The 20,685-nt window shown below is 40.3% G+C and overlaps 1 protein-coding gene across 8 annotated transcripts in view; it reads right to left on the bottom strand.

The window, feature by feature from the left end:
• eya4 (EYA transcriptional coactivator and phosphatase 4) overlaps positions 1-20,685 on the bottom strand; it is a 100,396-nt gene that overhangs the window by 8,661 nt on the left and 71,050 nt on the right. For 6 of the 8 annotated variants that reach the window (XM_057822330.1, XM_057822331.1, XM_057822333.1 and 3 more), the window contains 11 exons: positions 20,049-20,132; positions 19,493-19,570; positions 16,558-16,624; positions 16,346-16,485; positions 16,138-16,281; positions 14,006-14,088; positions 9,831-10,008; positions 6,596-6,735; positions 6,426-6,509; positions 3,986-4,075; positions 35-93 (listed from right to left, as the gene is read on the bottom strand). In XM_057822330.1, the coding sequence (XP_057678313.1) occupies positions 35-93; positions 3,986-4,075; positions 6,426-6,509; positions 6,596-6,735; positions 9,831-10,008; positions 14,006-14,088; positions 16,138-16,281; positions 16,346-16,485; positions 16,558-16,624; positions 19,493-19,570; positions 20,049-20,132 (1,147 nt within the window). The remainder of the gene's footprint in view (positions 1-34; positions 94-3,985; positions 4,076-6,425; positions 6,510-6,595; positions 6,736-9,830; positions 10,009-14,005; positions 14,089-16,137; positions 16,282-16,345; positions 16,486-16,557; positions 16,625-19,492; positions 19,571-20,048; positions 20,133-20,685) is intronic. The other 2 variants (XM_057822334.1, XM_057822336.1) reach the window with 1 other exon arrangement.

The following is a 20,685-nucleotide window of genomic DNA, read 5'->3' as shown; positions in this document are numbered from 1 at the left end:
AATTAGTCGGAGCAGTTTAGGAGGGAAGTTTTACCTTAAGTCCTGCCCGTTGTCGTCGGACGATACGTCATCAATATGTACCTGATCGCACTCCTGCAAGAATATATGACATGATAGGATTTGATCAAAGTTTTTGACTGGGACGGCTAGCAGCTAGCAGCCAAATTGAATTGCATGTCTATAGCTGACAATAGTAGCCAGTGAGTTCAAATATTATGAGTTTACATTAGAACTAGGGCTGTCAAAATTATCGCGTTAACGGGCGGTAATAAATTTTTTAAATTAATCACGTTAAAATATTTGACGCAATTAACGCACATGCTCTGCTAAGACAGGTTTAAATGACTACTTAGTACAGTGAAATGCCCACTAGTTAATTGTGTTTTAGGGAGTTTTGCCGCCCTCTACTGGCGCTTGGGTGCGACTGATTTGATAGGCTTCAGCACCCATGAGCATTGTGTAAGTAACTATTGACATCAACAATGGCGGGCTACCAGTAAATTTTTTGATTGAAAATTTTACAAATTTTATTAAAATGAAAACATTAAGAGGGGTTTTATATAAAATTTCTCTAACTTGTACTAACATTTATCTTTTAAGAACTACAAGTCTTTCTATCCATGGATCGCTTTAAGAGAATGTTAATAATGTTAATGCCATCTTGTTGATTTATTGTTATAATAAACAAATACAGTCCTTATGTACCGTATGTTGAATGTATATATCCATCTTGTGTCTTATCTTTCCATTCCAACAATAATTTACAGAAAAATATGGCATATTTTATAGATGGTTTGAATTGCGATTAATTACGATTGATTAATTTTTAAGCTGTAATTAACTCGATTAAAAATTTGAATCGTTTGACAGCCCTAATTAGAACCCGAAAACAAAACAAAACGATGTCATCTCTTGAACTAAACCTTAACAAGTATTTTAAAATGATAGTGTGTTCGATGGAAATTTAAAATGTCACGGGATGGTAAAATGCTAAAAAAAATATGGAAAAAAGGGGAAAATGTAACATAAACCTGTGAAAAATGTCAATCGCAAAAACAAATCATTAAAAAAAAACAAACTAAATAATTTGGCAGGGAGAACTGTCCACAACATACATTCATTCATTCATTTTCCAAGCCGCTTATCCTCACAAGGGTCACGGGGGGTGCTGGAGCCAATCCCAACTAACTATGGGCAGTAGGCAGGGTACACCCTGAATCGGTTGCCAGCCAATCGCAGGGCACAAGGAGACGAACTACCATTGGCGCACATACACTCATACCTATGGACAATTTACAGTGTCCGATCATAGCATTTATTTATATATTTAATAGCACATTAAAACAAATTAATAAATTAAAGATCATTAAAATGATACTGAGAAAAACAACTTCACAATCAAAAGTAAATTTTCTTTTTCAAACTATGTAAACAAACGTTGTTCCAAGGTTTTGACTTAAAATGACAATTAACCCCTTCAAACCTAAGCATGCTGCTGAATGACATAATGCGTTCGCGTCTCTCAACCAATAAATACACTGAATTTAGTTGCTATGGCCACTTCTAGGAGATGATTGGATGAAACTTTACCAATCGAAATCCAATCATCAGGTTTGGCACATCTCTTTGTTGTTTTTGGTTCTTTGAAAATGGCTGACTTCAAAAAGGATAACGAAAAGTGCTCATTTCTCATTACAAACAAAAAATGGCTTTGTTCAGGTAGAGTTAAAATCAGCACAGATTTTATTCGCTAGGAAGGTTCTCTACAACACAGCCTTCCTGAGAAGTCTACTGCTTTAAGATGGCGGCTGTTTACTAACGCATCGAGTTCTTTATACATGTTGCTAATGCCACCGTTTACATGCACCATTTGCATCTTGTTCTATATATATCAGGGCTGGCCCAGCCTATACGCAGACTATGCAGCTACTTAGGGCCCCTGACCACTAGGGGGCAATCTGGCAATGTTTTATTTATATTCTATTTTGTTTACTACAGTTTGTTTTATTTGACTTTTGTGAGTTTTGATACTTGATTATAAGCTTAAAAAATAAAAGTTCTTCCTTCTTTCTTTCCTCTTTTAGAAAAAGATTTGGCGTTATCTACTGTAAGTACTGACAATCATTTGGGGTGAGAAGTTTGAAGAATGCAGTGCAACAAAATCTGATTAATATACAAAAAATGGACATATAGGTTGGATTGCATGTATGGGTTTCACAGTACACTGTGACGAAATGGTGGGCCAAAAATATGGGCCCCTTGGCATTATTTTGCTTAGGGCCCCCAAATGGCCTGGGCCAGCCCTGATATACAGTATATATATGTGATATCTACATCATGTGGGCGTAGTTTGTAGGCTATTGGCTACAGTCAGGTACTATTGGAGCTACCAAGCATCGCGTTTGCTCGGCATCACAACTTTCTTGCCTCCTCCCTGCTCCTGCTCTGCTCTGTCGTCTCAGTGAGTCCGTCTCCCTCAGACTTTTGGACCAACATTGTAACGCTTAGTAACGCACGTCTTTTCCGCCTCAGTAACGGTAACGCCGTTGCCAAGATGAGAAAAGTAATTGATTAGATTACGCACTACTGAAAAAAAAAAATGCAGTTAGTAACGCCGTTGTATTCTAACACTGTTAATAACAACGCTGGACCTGACGTAGGCCGTAAAGTAGTCAGAACATTTCTAGTTCTTTGTCCGTGGCAGTTAATTAGTGGTGGTGAAAGCGATACCTGCCGCAGCTTCATTCAACTAGTTGTCAGTCGACATATCACAAATGTTATGAAAATATTTTAGAAATGTGGAAAAGTTACCAAGTGTTGCTTTAAGGTCTCAATGTAAATATTAATTCATAAAAAAAATACCCCCAAAAATCTCAATGACACATATTTATTCCAGCTTTAAATACAGTATGAAAAAAGGTCAAATCTAATTGAAAAATAACCATTATTAAAAAAAAAAAAAATCTTTAAATTTATATCTGTTTTTAAAAGTAAAAAAAAAAGTGGTTAAATGGTTTTGACTTAAATGCCAATGTCTTAAAAAACAGTCAATTTAAATGAATGATATACATACCTCCAAAAATCTTAACGACACATTTTTTTCAGCTTTAAATACAGTATGAAAAAAAGGTCAACATAAATCCGATTCATGAAATAAATACCCACAAAATCTCATTGGAACATAATTATTTTATCTGAAAATATTCAAGAAAAAGGTCAACTAATTTAAAAAATATTTTTTTTCAAGCCCCAAAATCAAATTGAAAAAAATAACCTTTTTTTTTTTTTTTTTTTAATTATTTAAATTTATATCTGTTTTTAAAGTAAAAAAAAAAAAAAAAGTGGTTAAATGGTTTTGATTTAAATGCCGATGTCTTAAAAAACGGTCAATTTAGATGAAATGAATGATATATATATACCCCCAAAAATCTTAACGACACATTTTTTCAGCTTTAAATACAGTATTAAAAAAAGGTCAACATAAATCTGATTCATGAAATAAATACCCACAAAATCTCATTGGAACATAATTATTTTATCTGAAAATATTCAAGAAAAAGGTCAACTAATTAAAAAAAAATTTTTTTCAGGCCCCAAAATCTAATTGAAAAATAACCATTATTAAAAAAAAAATTCTTTAAATTTATATCTGTTTTTAAAGTTAAAAAAAAAGTGGTTAAATGGTTTTGACTTAAATGCCAATGTCTTAAAAAACGGTAATTTTAAATGAAATGAATGATATATATAGCTCCAAAATCTCAATGAAACATCATTTTTTTATCTTTAAAATGAATGAAAATTAAAAGAACGTTCGCCCCTCCCACTCAAAATAGATTGGATGTCATAGATTGGATTGCCAATGAAAAAAAAAAAGTCAAATATTTTTAAAAATGTTCATGTTCATTTGTCCCCACAAGATGGCAGCAGTTGCAGATCAAACTCAAAACAATTGTAAAAAAACTTTGAAATTGGACTTCCTCCTCACCTCCAAATCGTTGAAGAACAAATGCGAATCAGCCAAGTTGAAGATCATCTCCTCCATCCTCAGCCCTAACGTGACTGCCATGGGCGGGTCCTGAGCAAAAAAAAAAAAAAAAAAAAAAAATATATAATTTTGGACATTTTGTTCCCAAAAAATGATTTCAAGTCACCACCCCTCCAAAACGGTGACAGCTCGCACTTGTTGCGTCCCATCAACATTCCCTTTGCCATGTACGAGCGTGCGTGAGGCTCAGCTGCAAAAACCATCACGCGCAATAGGTCAAGGGGGCGGATGCTGTCAGCGCACCAGAATAGACGCCGGCTAACGGCGAAAAAGCTGGCGAAAGAGAGGACGAGAGGCCGGCGTTCCCCGCTGAGCCCAAAGTCAGGGAACGCGACAAAAGCGCGCTCTTCTCTATTGGTTCTCATAACAGAAAAAGGGAAATATCACTCCCGGCCGACGCGTGCTAGCCGGTTGCTACGGCGACAACGTAAACACTATTTTGGGAGAGGTGCGAACAGACACAGCTGCCGCGAGAGCTCACACGAGCGGGGCTTTGGCGGGGCGCGCTCTTATTTTAAGGCGGACATTCGTGCAGATTGTTGGACGGCGGCCGAGCGCTTACCCGCGGCTTTGTTTACGCGTCGGACGGCGGTAGACGTTCGACCCGTTCGAAGCTGCCAGCGATATAGTCATTTGAAGTGTTTTAACTGAGTTTTTAAGAGGCACGTGATTGGACGTCTGTCACCGTCAGTGGCACCGAGGTAATATTCTTGAAGTGATGTTAAAAAAACGAAAAGTAGATGTCTAGGATTGGTTCAATTCAATAAATATAGCAGTAAATAGTTCACATACCTGTCAACCCGAAGCCGTTGGCAATCTTACAAATAGTGAGGTATGCCCTTACAAACTGGTGACTAATCTTACAACGATCCCGATCGTTTTAGTTTGAGTATCTGCCGATCCCGATATTTCCCAATCCGATTGCTTTTTTTTTTTGCTCCCAATTCAATTCCAATCATTCCCGAAAAATTTTCCCGATCATATACATTTTGGCAATGCATTAAGAAACGAATAAAACTCGGACGAATATATACATTCGACATACAGTACATAAGTACTGTATTTGTTTATTATGACAATAAATCCTCAAGATTGCATATACATTATTAACATGCTTTCTGTGAGAGGGATCCACGGATAGAAAGACTTGTGACTTTGTATATTGTGACTAAATACTGCCATCTAGTGTATTTGTTGAGCTTTCAGTGAATGATACTGTAGCCATGCCCAAATGCATGATGGGAAGTGGAACCATGACTGTGCACAGTGCTACCAATTGATATAACATAGGGTGTTAAGAAAAAGATCAATTACTACCTTGCTTCCCCACATTGCTTCCCACAATATTTCTAATCGTAGGGAGAGGGATTGTAAGGCTTTAGCCAATTAAAAAAATGCTCCAAGGGCTGCCAAAATTCACTCTACTCATTTTACGCTGCCTTTTATCACTCTGTATAGGTAAAACTGCACCATTACAGATTAAGCGCGATAATTCGTGAGTGGGTTGTGCAGCGCATGCATTAATTGCGTTAAATATTTTAAGTTTTTAACGTGATACATTTTTTTAAAAAATTGATTACCGCCGTAATCGGGATACATTTGATAACCCTACCTTAAACCTAAACTAAAGACTCTGGATGAGTGTAACATATTATGTCTGTAACGTTAAATACAATTAGAAAACAATTTAATTAAAAAATATATATAAAAAAAAAAAGGCATGGCCGATATTTTTTTGCCGATTCCGATACTTTGAAACTGACGTGATCGGACCCGATCGATCGGGACATCTCTAATGAAAATATGACATTTATTCAATTTCAAAAATTTTTCCCAAAAATGTGTTTAATTTTTATTTATTTCGACATTTGTCACACATTTCATTTCTTTTTACAATTTTTACAATTTTCATAAAAATGTTTTTTTTTTTTTTTTTGTGATTTAAACAGTTGTCACCATATTATAAATTTCGGTATTTATTAATTTATTTTATTATTTATTTCCCCATTCATTTGGTTCCCTTTTTATTTCAGGATTACAGGTAGTCCCCGGTTTACGCGATTTCGACTTTATGATGCTGGTGTTTCGGCCGCCATTTTGTCTCGAGTCGACCCCCCCCCCCCCCCTTTTTTTCAGTCGAGTAACAGTGCCGCGTCCGCCATTTTATTGCCAGTTGTGCACTTTTCACTTATTTTCCTTTTACTTAATTTTTTTCATATGACGTATATTACATGTTTTTGGATAGTTTTTTTTTTTTTTATTACAAGGGTGTTTAGAGGTACTTAAAGGGTAATTCCAATTTACATGAAAATCCGGGGGACTACTTGTACTGTCATCTTAACGGCTTGACAGTGTTACCTGGACACATTTCATATCTTACCTTTCCGTATTTCTGTGCGTAGGAACCTGTGAGCAGAGAATGGAAGACGATGATGGTCTCGTCCAGATCCCACACGAAAACCCTCTGCACCAACACGGGAAAAAAAAAAAAAAAAAATCAAGAACGGCGTCCATAAAACAAGAGGTGAGTGCAGTTTTGGACCACATTACCTCTAGATCGCTGTCAGGTGGCGGTGAGGGATTGTTCTTCCTACTCCGTCCCCGCGACTTTGTGCCGCCACCGCTCCGGCACGCTCGCTCGTCCAGGTCCTTGATGGGAGTGGAGGGCCGCTGCACCGTCTCAAAGTCCCCTGACGGAGAAGGCCATGTTTAATTTCTTTTTTAAAGCTACCGTCCAAATGGGCTAAACGCTCGGAGAAGGCCAGATGCTTCCCGCCGCGCCGCCGTAACTCGAACCCGACCGGGCTTGGCCTCGCGTATTGTTATGTCTCAATTGGAGCAGGATAAGCTCTTCTACAGAAAACTTAGCCAAGATAAACTACAGCGAGGGGGCGGGGGGGAATAGATCTGCACGTGTTCTAGTGACAAGGAAAAAGACTACCCACGAGATAAAAACAGGTTTTGCAAAGAAATGGAATTTAAAGACTTTTTAGGATCTTTTTCACTCATTCGCATAGGCGGACTTTGACTTTTGAGGCAGGGGGGGCACAACATGTTGATGACCCCGAAACGCAGTGTCAGCAATAAAATTAACTTATAAGAATATTTACAATAATAAGTTGAAAATGAGTGTTTTTTTTGTTTCCCATCATTCTTGAGGGGAATTCTAAATCAGGCTGCTTAGGCAATATTTTTCGCCAAGATCGTCATCCATTGAATATGGTACACCCGTTGGTGTCGTGCCAATGTAGTTACCTCAGTCAAAAATTGTATCCCCTGGGCCGAGCCATATGTAGGTATATTTGTGTTTTCATTATTTGATCCAAAAAAAAGTTGCTTCAATCAAAATATATATTTTCAATTAAAAAAAAAAGTCACTTCAATCAAAAAAAATGTGAATGCAAAAATAAATTTGAAATTCAAAAAAATGCATTTGAAAGCTATTTTTATTTGAATTTTTTTTGGGGGATTGAAGTTTTGGCTAGGACATTTGTGCCTTTATTATTCAGTCAAGAAATAAGGTGCTTCATAGAAAAAAAAAAATATTTTTTTTAAAAGGAAAATTAATTCAATCAAAAAAAAAAGAAAAAATTATATCATTAAAAAAATTTTTGAATGCGAATAAATATTTGAGACTCAAAAATTTGCATTTGAACATATACATTTCATTTTACCCATATTATGGGTAGAACATTTGTGTCTAAATCATTCAATCCAAAAAAAAAAAAAAATCATTTGGAAAAATAAAATTGCCCTCCCAAATTTTTTTATTTTTTATTTTTGAAAAGAATATGCAAAGCAAATGACCGTCTAAGGTGCTATTCACATGATCTGTTCGAAAAAAAAAAAAAAATTAATTATACAATTATCTTTTTTTGTTCATTTCATTTTGGTTGTTTTCTTGCCTTACAAGTTTTATATACAGTTGTGGTCAAAAGTTGACATACACTTGTGAAGAACATAATGTCATGGCTCTCTTGAGTTTCCAGTTATTTCTACAACTCTGATTTTTCTCTGATAGAGTGATTGGAACAGATACTTCTTTGTCACAAAAAACATTCATGAAGTTTGGTTCTTTTATGACTTTATTATGGGTGAACAGAAAAAAGTGATCAAATCTGCTGGGTCAAAAATATACACACAGCAGCGCTAATATTTGGTAACATGTCCTTTGGCCATTTTCACTTCAATTAGGCGCTTTTGGTAGCCATCCACAAGCTTCTGGCAAGCTTCTGGTTGAATCTTTGACCACTCCTCTTGACAGAATTGGTGCAGTTCAGTTAAATTCGATGGCTTTCTGACATGGACTTGTTTCTGCAGCATTGTCCACAAGTTCTCAATGGGGTTTAAGTCAGTACTTTGGGACGGCCATTCGAAAACCTTAATTCTAGCCTGATTTAGCCATTCCATTACCACTTTTGACGTGTGTTTGGGGTCATTGTCTTGTTGGAACACCCAACTGTGCCCAAGACCCATTCTTCCGGCTGATGACGTTAGGTTATCTTGAAGAATTTGAAGGTAATCCTCCTCCTTCATTATCCCATTTACTCTCTGTAAAGCACCAGTTCCATTGGCAGCAAAACAGTCCCACAGCATAATACTACCACCACCGTGCTTGACGGTAGGCATGGTGTACTTGGGGTTAAAGGCCTCACCTTTTCTTCTCCAAACATATTGCTGGGCATTGTGGCCAAACAGCTCGATTTTTGTTTCGTCTGACCACAGAACTTTCCTCCAGAAGGTCTTATCTTTGTCCATGTGATCAGCAGCAAACTTCAGTCGAGCCTTAAGGTGCCGATTTTGGAGCAAGGGCTTCCTTCTTGCACGGCAGCCTCTCAGTCCATGGAGATGCAAAACACGCTTGACTGTGGACACTGACACCTGTGTTCCAGCAGCTTCTAATTCTTGGCAGATCTGCTTTTTGGTGATCCTTGGTTGAATCTTCACCCTCCTGACCAATTTTCTTTCAGCAGCAGGTGATAGCTTGCGTTTTCTTCCTGATCGTGGCAGTGACAAAACAGTGCCATGCACTTTATACTTACAAACAATTGTTTGCACTGTTGCTCTTGGGACCTGCAGCTGCTTTGAAATGGCTCCAAGTGACTTTCCTGACTTGTTCAAGTCAAAGATTCGCTTTTTCAGAAAAAAAAAAAAACAAAAACAAAAAAAAACTTGGTATTATATAGCATTTAAGCTAGCAGACTTTTGCTATGCAAGTTAGCCAATTGTTCTTTTGTTGTTCTTAGATCCTCATTTATTTTATTTTTTTATACAGTTTGAGGCTAGGCTCAGGTATTCTAATTTAACCTTAAATGAATTTATTGCTCTTGTGAAATGAAAGTGCCATTCTGCATGGTTTGAAGACACACTAAGGAATTTTATTTTGTATTTGTGTTTTTTTTAAAGTGTAACCTTAGCAAGCCAAAAATGAATATTGCAAGTATAAACACTTGCTTGATTTAAATCTCCTAAAAATGACTCTGCAACGCATTAAGATGTTCATAATCACTTTACCTGATTATTCAAACTAACTAATTGATAGATTAATCGATTACCCAAATACGCAATATCTGCAGCCCTAATTGAATGCGTTTAAAACCGCTTAGAACAAAACTTTAAGATAATTTTCGGTTAGAAGAGCGTTTGTTCATTCGCTGTCAAGCCTCCCAATTCAAATGAATTTGACGTCTATGGCTGTCAATAGTAGCCAATGACTTTATTTAATGTCATTCGGCAAAGTGTTTGCATGCTCAATTTAAAACAGCTTATTTTGGTTGGTCTTTACCTGGGTGAAGCTCTGCCGCCTGTCCCGTCATGGCCGGCGTGGGGTCTTGAAGCTGGTAGGCGGCGACGGTAGCGCCGCTGCCATCCACGCCGCCGGGCGTCATATACGTCCCGTACGTAGAGGCGGAATAATACTGCGCGTACTGATTTTGGCCAAAGCTTGTATACGAGGGATATTCCTGCAGAGAAACAAGAGGATTTTGTGGCTTTTTAACAACATAGCCTCAGCTCCAATTTTGATGTTTTTTTTACGAGTCTTTCCTCGAAATCCTTCCAACAAAGTCTAGGCGTCCCTATTGTAAAGTCGGCGTATTATTTGATTCCCGCGTCTGCGAAAATACTGCAGTCTTAACTGCTATTGCAAATGTGCCTTTGAGGGAAAACAAAGCTTGACGTCGCTCTAACATCTGCTCCGACGCTGACGGCTGCCAAGGAAACTTGCGTGGGAAAGTTCATATGTAGGATCTTGACATTGATGTTGAAAGCAGCAGCGGGGAACAATTGTTTGAAGGAGTCAAGGACTTTGAATACTTAGGCCGTTATGGTGATTATGACTCGGCATAACGTAGAAAATGAGCAAATGTAGCTTTTGAATTTACTAAAGAATTGGGAGGAATACATAAGTACAGCCCCTAGCAAAAAGTATGGAATCACCAGTCTCGGATGAGCACTCACTCAGACATTTTATTATGTAGAACAAACTCGAATAAAAAGCTTGAAATATATACTAATTAGTTCAAAATTGCAACTCTTCAGCATTCATCCATCCATCCATTATCTTCCGCTTGCTCCGGTGTCGGGTTGCGGGGGCAGCAGCTTTAACAGGGAAGCCCAGACTTCCCTCTCCCCAGCCACTTCAACCAGCTCCTCTGGCTGGATCCCAAGGTGTTCCCAGGCCAGCCGAGAGACATAGTCTCTCCAGCGTGTCCTGGGTCGTCCCCGGGGCCTCCCGCCGGTGGGACATGCCCGGAACACCTCTCCGGAGAGGCGTCCAGAGGCATCCGAACCAGATGCCCGAGCCACCTCCTCTCAACGCGGAGGAGTAGCGGCTCAACGCCGAGTCCCTCCTGGGTGACCGAGCTTCTCACCCTATCTCTAAGGGAGAGCCCGGACACCCTGCGGAGGAAACTCATTTCGGCCGCTTGTATCCAGGATCTTGTTCTTTCGGTCACGACCCACAGCTCGTGACCATAGGTGAGAGTAGGAACGTAGATCGACTGGTATATCGAGAGCTTTGCCTTTCGGCTCAGCTCCTTCTTCACTACTATGGACCGGTGCAGCATCCGCATTACTGCAGACGCTGCACCGATCCGCCTGTCAATCTCTCGCTCCCTCCTACCCTCACTCGTGAACAAGACCCCAAGATACTTGAACTCCTCCACTTGGGGCAGGATCTCATCCCCGACCCGGAGAGGGCACTCCACCCTTTTCCAACTGGACTTGGAGGTGCTGATCTTCATCCCAACCACTTCACACTCAGCCGCGAACCGTTCCAGTGAGAGTTGGAGGTCACGGCTTGATGAAGCCAACAGCACCACATCATCTGCAAAAAGCAGAGATTCAATGTTGAGGTCACCAAACCGGACCCCATCAACGCTTCGGCTGCGCCTAGAAATTCTGTCCATAAAAGTTATGAAGAGAATCGGTGACAAAAGGCAGCCTTGGCGGAGTCCAACCCTCACTGGGAACGAATTCGACTTACTGCCGGCAATGCGGACCAAACTTTGACATCGGTCATACTACCACTGAACAGCCCGTACAAAGGGGCTCGGTACCCCGTACTCCCGGAGCAGCCCCCACAGGACTCCCCGAGGCACACGGTCGAACGCCTTCTCCAGATCCACAAAACACATGTAGACTGGTTGGGCGAACTCCCGTGCACTCTTGAGGACCCTGCAGAGAGTGTACAGCTGGTCCACTGTTCCACGGCCGGGACGAAACCCACACTGCTCCTCCTGAATCCGAGATTCGACTTCCCGACGGACCCTCCTCTCTAGCACCCCTGAATAGACTTTACCGGGGAGGCTGAGGAGTGTGATCCCTCTATAATTGGAACACACCCTCCGGTCCCCCTTCTTAAAAAGGGGAACCACCACCCCGGTCTACCAATCCAGAGGCACTGTCCCCGATGTCCACGCGATGTTGTCGAGGCGTGTCAGCCACGACAGCCCTACAACATCCAGAGCCTTTAGGTACTCCAGGCGGATCTTATCCACCCCCGGGGCCTTGCCACCGAGGAGCTTTCCATCAGCCTCAGTGACTTCAACCCAAGAGATCGAAGAGCCCACCTGGGAGTCCCCAGACTCCGCTTACTCAAAGGAAGGCGTGTCGGTGGAATTAAGGAGGGCTTCGAAGTATTCTCCCGATGTCCCGAGTTGAGGTCAGAAGTACACCATCTTCACTATACACAGTGTTAATGGTGCAGTGCTTTCCTCTCCTCAGACGCCTGATGGTGGACCAGAATTTCCTCGAAGCCGTCCGGAAGTCGTTTTCCATGGCCTCGCCGAACTCCTCCCATGTCCGAGTTTTTGCCTTGACGACCACCGAAGCCGCAGTCCGCTTCGCCAGCCGGTACCTGTCGGCGCCCTCCAGAGTCCCATGGGCCAAAAAGGCCCATTAGGCCTCCTTCTTCAGCTTGACGGCATCCCTTACCACTGGTGTCCACCAGCGGGTTCGGGGATTGCTACCACGACAGGCACCAACTACCTTACGGCCACAGCTCCGATCGGCCGCCTCAACAATGGAGGTGCGGAACACGGCCCACTCGGACTCAATGTCCCCCACCTCCCCCGGGACAAGGGAGAAGTACTGCCGGAGGTGGGTGTTAAAGCTCTTTCTGACAGGGGATTCTGCCAGCCGTTCCCAGCAGACCCTCACAATACGTTTGGGCCTGCCAGGTCTGGCCAGCATTCTCCCCTGCCATCGGAGCCAACACACCACCAGGTGGTGATCAGTTGACATATCCGCCCCTCTCTTCACCCGAGTGTCCAAAACATGCGGCCGCAAGTCCGATGACACGATTACAAAGTCGATCATCGAACTGCGGCCTAGGGTGTCCTGGTGCCAAGTGCACATATGGACACCCCTATGTTTGAACATGGTGTTCGTTATGGACAAACTGTGACGTGACAAAAGTTCCCACACCATCACCTTGTCCCATGCAGATTCTTGACTCTTGACAAGATGCTGGAACTTTTGTTTGGTTCTGTTCCAGTGAGATTTACAAAGATGACTTCCCGAAAAAAACATCAAAATTCCCCCAGTCCTTGATGATATGGGGCTGCATGTCAGGCAAAGGCACTGGGGAGATGGCTGTGCAAGTTAAATCTTCAATAAATGGACAAGTTTACATTGAAATTTTAGACAGCTTTCTTATCCCTTCAATTGAAAATATGTTTGTTCTTTTCATGATGACAATGCATCATGTCACAGACCTAAAACTGTTGTTAAAATGTTTTTGGCTTTCACAGGTAAGTTTTGGCAAACTCCAGCCTGGCTTTTTTATGTTTCTGGGTCAGAAGTGGGGTCTTCCTGGGTATCCTTACCACTGAGTCCCTTTTCATTCAGACGTCGACGGATAGTGCAGTTTGACACTGTTGTATACTCGGACTGCAGGATAGGTTGAACTTGTTTGGATGTTAGTCGAGGTTGTTTATCCACCCTCTGCACAATCTTTCGTTGAAATATCTTGTCAGTTTTTCTTTTCCGTCCACATCTAGGGATGTTAGCCACAGTGCCATGGGCTTTACACTTATTGATGACACGGCACACGGTAGACACAGGAACATTCAGGTCTTTAGAGATGGACTTGTAGCCTTGAGATTGCTATTGCTTCCTCACAATTTTGCTTCTCAAGTCCTCAGACAGTTCTTTGGTCTTCTTTCTTTTCTCCATGCTCAATGTGGTACACATAAGGACACAGGATGGACGTTGAGTCAACTTTAATCCATTTTAACTGGCTACAAGTGTAAGTTAGTTATTGCCACCACCTGTTATGTGCCACAGGTAAGTAACAGGTGGTGTTAATTACACACATTAGAGAAGCATCACATGATTTTTCAAAGGGTGCCAATACTTTTTTCCGGCCCATTTTTTTTTTTTAGTTTTGTGTAAAATGATAATGATTTAATTTTTTTTCCATTCTCTTTTTGTGTTTTTTTGTTGTTGCGACGCTACCTGCTGTGTTGCGGTGTAGTTGGCGGGACTGGACACAGAATTGTTGGTGGCGTAGAGGCCTGAGGAAGGGGTGAAACTTGAACCTGGAGGAGAACCACAAAGACGTTAAAAAAAAAAGTGATATGAAATACTACAGCGTGCGACTTTAAAATGCTAGAAGACCAGGTTTTGAACACCAATCCATCTAAAAAAATGACACAATCAGCTTTATGATGAAATTAGATCCGAATTAGTCTTTCTTTCTAGCTGTCTTAGCCCCACCCACTAAGAAATCTCTAAAAAGAAGCTGATGTCACACCCAGAATGAGCAAGGGATTTCTGCTAGCATGCTATCCATAGACCAGGGGTCCCCAAACTACGAGTACAGCTCACCTCCGCATTTGGTCCGGCCCCCTGAACAATTTTTTGCCCCCTCAATTGTGTTATTTATTTCCTGGCTTTTTTCTGTGAAGAACCCAGACAGGGTTATTTGGTTATTATCTATTTAATTAAGAGTGTTATTGTTTATTTTATATTATATTTTGGGCTGTCAAACGATTACAATTTTCGAGCTAATCACAGCTGGAGTTAGTGACATAATTTGCCTGATAACACTGAATGACATCTGTCTGAAGCATTCAGTAATGCCCATGATAGTGTCATGTCAAATTATGACGGTCTTATGACAGTCTTGTGATGCCGCTGTCAGATAAAGTGTTACCTATTAACCCAAATATATCTACGTATAATCTGCACTGGACTATAAGTCGCAGGATGCAAAATGAGGGGGGAAAAAGTTGCGGCCAAAGTCCGAAAATTACGGTAGTGCCGGTGAGAACAATACAGACTCCTTCAAGATATAAAAGAAGTGTCATTCAACTCGTTGTCAGTCGACATAACAAATGTGATGAACATATTTTATACAGGTTGTAAAGTGACCTAGTGTTGCTTTAAAAAAAAAATTAAAGGTACGAGAAAAACTGGAAAAATGTTCTTGAAAGTCCTTATAATGTGCTTAAATTAGGGCTGTCAAACGACTAAAATTTTTAATCGAGTTAATTACAGCTTAAAAATTAATCGTAATTAATCGCAATTGAAACCATCTATAAAATATGCCAAATTTTTCAGTAAATTATTGTTGGAATGGAAAGATAAGACACAAGATGGATATATACATTCAACATACGGTACATAGGGACTGTATTTGTTTATTATAACAATAAATCAACAAGATGGCATTAACATTAACATTCTGTTAAAGCAATCCATGTATAGAAAGACGTAGTTCTTAAAAGATAAATGTTAGTACTAGTTAGAGAAATTTTATATTAAAACCCCTCTTAATGTTTTCGTATTAATAAAATTTTCAATCAAAAAATAAACTAGTAGCTCGCCACTGTTGATGTCAATAATTACTCAATGCTCATGGTGCTGAAACCCATAAAATCAGTCGCACCCAAGCGCCAGCAGAGGGTGACAAAACGCCAAAAAACACAAGTAACAAATGGACATGACACTGTGCTGTCATTTTAATCTGTCCGAGTGGGGCATGTGTGTTAAATGCTTCAAATATTTTAAGGTGATTAATTAAAAAAAACTAATAAACCGCCCATTAATGCGATAATTTTGACAGCCCTATATATTATATTATGTTATTTATTTTATTTACTTTTGTTCCGTGAAGAATTCAGAAAAGGTTATTTGATTGTGGCTTTCTGAAAAACAATACTTTTTGACATTTAGGCACTTCTGCAATCGTCACACTTTTTCTGGTACAAACTGACCCGGCCCCTCATCAGAGAAGGAAAAAGTTATGTGGCCCTCACAGGAAAAAGTTTGGGGACCCCTGCCATAGATGTTCGATCATGTGGACAAGGTAGGTAGCACTAGAAAGCTAGACATGATTTGACAATTTTGGTTGTGATGTAATTGTTGGAAAAAATTTCACAAAATTTGAGTGCTAAATTCCTTTTTTTACATGTAAAATGACATGAAAGCAGTCATTTTTTGACATAATCACCATTTCATAGCACGTCTTAACGTCAGTGGTTGCCATTGATGGCATTGGACGTTCAATCCATTTGGACCCTCCCGGTCCAATTGGATTGGACGTCCATCAACGTGAAGGGTGCAAAATTTTTGCAGATAGCGACCTGGCATCTGATAGGGCGAGTAGGCCGTCTGTCCGGGTTGAGGCGTAGTGAATCCCGGGCTATAGCTGAGGCCCGTCTGGAGAGGAGACTGACTCTGGGCTAGGCCGCTTTCCGTTTTGATGCCCGGCAGCATCACGCCCAGGTCTAAGAACAAAAGTCCAAATACGATTGACCGTCATCGTCGTAGACGGGTCTCGCGTGTCCTCACCGTAGCCGGAAAGTCCGTAAGCCTGCCCCGTTTGCGAGTACGTGTAGACGGCGGACTGCTGCATGCCGCCGAACTGCGGCTGGCCCGCGTACGCCGGCATGGACGGGGCGGGCGGCGTGGATAGGATGTGAGGGTACGGCCTGAAGCGGGGAAAAAAAGTTTGTGAAATTTTGAGAACAATCGGCACTGAAATAGAACGTAAGTGCATTTACTTTGACGGGTAGAGGGGAGGAGAGTACTGGTGCGCCGAGCGAGGACTGTATCCACTGCTAGTAATGACTGTGAACAGACATCATCAATATTATTTGAAATGTATTCATCTTAATATATTAAAGTGGTTTGAAAACTTATCTGAACCTTTTTGGAATTTGTCACATTTCTGCATAAAATCACCGTCAACTGTGATCTTTGTCAAAATCACACAGATGAAATAACAGTGTCTGCTTTAACTAAAACCACCCGTACATTTATAGGTTTTCATATTTTAATGAGTATAGTATGCAAACAATGACAGAAGGGAACAATAAGTAAGTGAACCATCACATTTCATATTTTTTGGCCGCCCCGTTTGGCAGCAATAACTTCAACCAGACGCCTCCTGTAGCTGCAGATCAGTCTGACACATCAATCAGGACTAATCTCGGCCCATTCTTCTCTACAGAACTGCTGCAGTTCAGTCAGATTCCTGGGATGTCTGGCATAATTCGCTGTCTTTCGGTCATTTCACAGCATCTCAATGGGGTTCAAGTCTGGACTTTGACTTGGCCACTTCAGAACCTGTATTTTGTTCTTCTGAAAACATTCTAAAGTTGATTTACTTCTGTCTTTTGGATCATTGTCTTGTTGCAGGATACATCCTCTTTGTAGCTTCAACGGTCTAATAAACTGCCTCAGGATTTCCTACATAAAATCTTGATACACTTTGGAATTCATTCTTCCATTAATGATTGCAAGTTGTCCAGGCTCCAAGGTAGCAAAACAGCCCCAAATCATGATGCCCCCTCCACCATGCTTCACGGTGTGGATGAAGTCTTGATGTTGGTGAGCTTCCTCCACACATGACGTTGTGTGTTGCTCCCAAACAATTCAACTTTTGTTTCATTAGTCCACAAAATGTTTCGCCAAAATTTCTGTGGAGTGTCCAAGTGCCTTTTTACGAACATAAAACGAGCAACAATGTTTTTTTTTTTTTTGACAGTGTAGTCCTCCCATGAACACTATTATTGGGCATCGTTTTACATATAGTTGATCTGTGCACAGGGATATTTGGACTGTGCCAGTGATTTCTGTAAGTCTTTAGCAGACACTTTAGGGTTCTTTTTTACGTCTCTGAGTATTCTGCGCGGAACTCTTGGCGTCGTTTTTGGTGGACGCCCACTGATTGGGAGAGAACAGTGCTCTCCATTTGTAGACAACTTCTCTGACTGTCGATTGATGAACATCCACACTTTTAGAGATGGTTTTGTATTCTTTCCCAGCTTTTTACAAATCAATCTTTGATCGCAGGTCTTCAGACAGCTCTTTTGACCGAGCCATGATGCACATCAGACAACGCTTCTCATCAAAACAATTCTTACCAGGTGTGTGTTTTATAGTGGGCAGGGCAGCTTTAAACCACTCATCAGTGATTGGGCACACAGCTGACTTAAATCGTTTGGTAAAAATCTGTTTCAATTGCTCTTTAAGTCTCCTTTGGCAGAGGGTTCACTTACTTATTTTTTCCCCCTTCTGTCATTGTTTGCATGCCATCCTCATTAAAATATGAAAACCTATAAATGTTTGGACGGTTTTAGTTAAAGCAGACACTGTTTTTTCATCTGTGTGATTTTGACAAAGATCACATTATATGGCGATTTTATGCAGAAATGTGGGAAATTCCAAAAAGTTCAGATACTTTTTCATACCACTGTATTACACTATCATGAGCATTAATGAATGCTTATAACAGATGTCATTTAGTGTCATCCGGCAAATTATCTCACTTTTAAATGGATGTAAAAGGTCCGAGCTGGACATAAATGGAGCTAGTGACATAATTGGCCAGATAACACTGAATGACATCCGTCTGAAGCATTCAGTAATGCCCGTGATAGCGTTAATGTCAAATTATGACTGTCTTATGACAGTCTTATTACGCCGCTGTCAAATAAAGTGTTACCTATTAACCCAAATAAATCATCAATGGACTATAAGTCGCAGGATGCAAAATGAGTGGAAAAAAGTTGGGCTAAAGTCCCCGAAAATTACGGTAGTTGCGGTGAGAACAATACAGACTCCCTCAAGATATAAAAGAAGTGTCATTCAACTAGTTGTCAGTCGACATATTATGACAAATGTGATGAAAATATTTTATAAAGGTTGAAAAGTGACCTAGTGTTGCTTTTAAAAAATTAAAGGTACAAGAAAAACTGGAAAATTGTTCTTGAAAGTCCTGATAATGTGCTTAATTTAGGGCTGTCAAACGACTAAAATTTTTAATCGGTTAATCACAGCGTAAAAATAATCGTAATTAATCGCAATTCAAACCATCTATAAAATATGCCATATTTTGCTGTAAATTATTGTTGGAATGGAAAGATAAGACACAAGACTGATATATACATTCAACATACGGTACATAAGTACTGTATTTGTTTATTATATAACAATAAATCAACAAGATGGCATTAACATTATCAACATTCTCAAAGTGATCCATGGATAGAAAGACTTGCAGTTCTTAAAAGATAAATGTTAGTACAAGTTATAGAAATTTTATATTAAAACCCCTCTTAATGTTTTCGTTTTATTAAAATGTGTAAAAATTTTCAATCAAAAAATAAACTAGTAGCTCACCATTGTTGATGTCAATAATTACACCATGCTCACTCGTTGTGCTTAAACCCATAAAATCTTTTGGACCCAAGCGCCAGCAGAGGGCGCCAAACACCAAAAAACAAGTAACAAGTGGACATTACACTGCTGTCATTTTAATTTGTTTGAGTGGGGCATGTGCGTTAATTGCGTCAAATATTTTAACATGATTAATTTAAAAAATTAATTAACGCCCGTTACTGCGATAATTTTGACAGCCTTAGTTTAACTTTAAACATGAAAAAGGTGCAGGCCCCCTGTTTACTGTTATCATAAAACGATATTGTTTGTTACCTGAGCCGGCGTACGAGTCCAATACGGCGTCGCCTGTCGTGGTCACTGCATCGTTGTTGTTCATGGGCTCTGTCTTCACTTCAAAACCATTAAAAAAACACAAATATGAGTGTAAGGTGAGACAACTATTGGGAAAAACGAATTGTGGTCATATGTCATATCAAGAATTCTAATCAAAGGAAACCTAAAATGGAGTACGACAATGGTATCTTGACTTTCAAACCCAACTAAAAACAGGTATTGTCTATTTATCACTGGGAAAAAAATACGTCAGGGTGCTCGCAAGTCAACGTACCATTAATGAACAAAAGTATGACACAATTAAATCAGTGGTAGGGAAGACTACATTTTAGGGGAAAATTGTTTACAGCCATTGAATAAATCAGAATTTTGTAGTTTTCCCTATCACTGCGCGAGTTCTAAAACACATGCATGAAGTATTTAAAGCCAAATACAGTGCCTAGCTAACTCAAAAGCCAATTCAGTGCAAATGCAAACAAAACACACGTCTACGGGGGGACGGGTGCAGTCAATTCACACGCATGCACCTCTGTACCATAGTCCTTGGAGGTCGGCGGCGGAGGCGGGCTGCTACAGCCCAGCAGCCATTCCGCCGTGTTTAGAACTGTCATGTTCTCACCTACGAGGTGGGAAGGCGTTATTAGCTTATTCCGTGCCATAGCCAACATTCCCAGTTCAAATGAATTAGACGCCTATCGCCATTAATGCCTCGTACAAAAAGAAATGCGGCCGGAACAAAAGTCCGCCACATATAAAGCTCAATCCGGCAGACGTCAGGTGAAGAGAATGCGAGCAATGCCGTTTGTTTTGGCCGTCCCGCCTAAATTCCACTCCACGAACTCTTGGCTCGTAGCCAAATGATTCAAACGTGTCCGAGTAGGACAGGAAAAGGTCAAAAAGAGAGAGCCGCGAGGAGGCCTTCAATGACTGACGTAATGCTTTAATGCGCTTCTGGAGGCAATAGCTTCCAGTGGAGATGGATTTCAAATGATGTTGTAAAGATTGTTTTAAATCGTATAAGCAATCAGACAAAAATTAGTATTCAATATTAGGATTTAAAAATTATTCCACAAATACCAAAAATTAAAGAAAAACAATCATATTAGTAGGGCTGCAGCTATCGATTATTTTAGTAGTCGATTTATTGCTAAACTAGTTAGTTCGAATAATCG

Source organism: Corythoichthys intestinalis, chromosome 19 (genome assembly GCF_030265065.1).
Source record: "Corythoichthys intestinalis isolate RoL2023-P3 chromosome 19, ASM3026506v1, whole genome shotgun sequence".
Taxonomy (NCBI): domain Eukaryota; kingdom Metazoa; phylum Chordata; class Actinopteri; order Syngnathiformes; family Syngnathidae; genus Corythoichthys; species Corythoichthys intestinalis.
The sequence above is the reverse complement of the archived record's forward strand: the minus strand, read 5'-3'. Positions and strand labels throughout refer to the sequence as shown.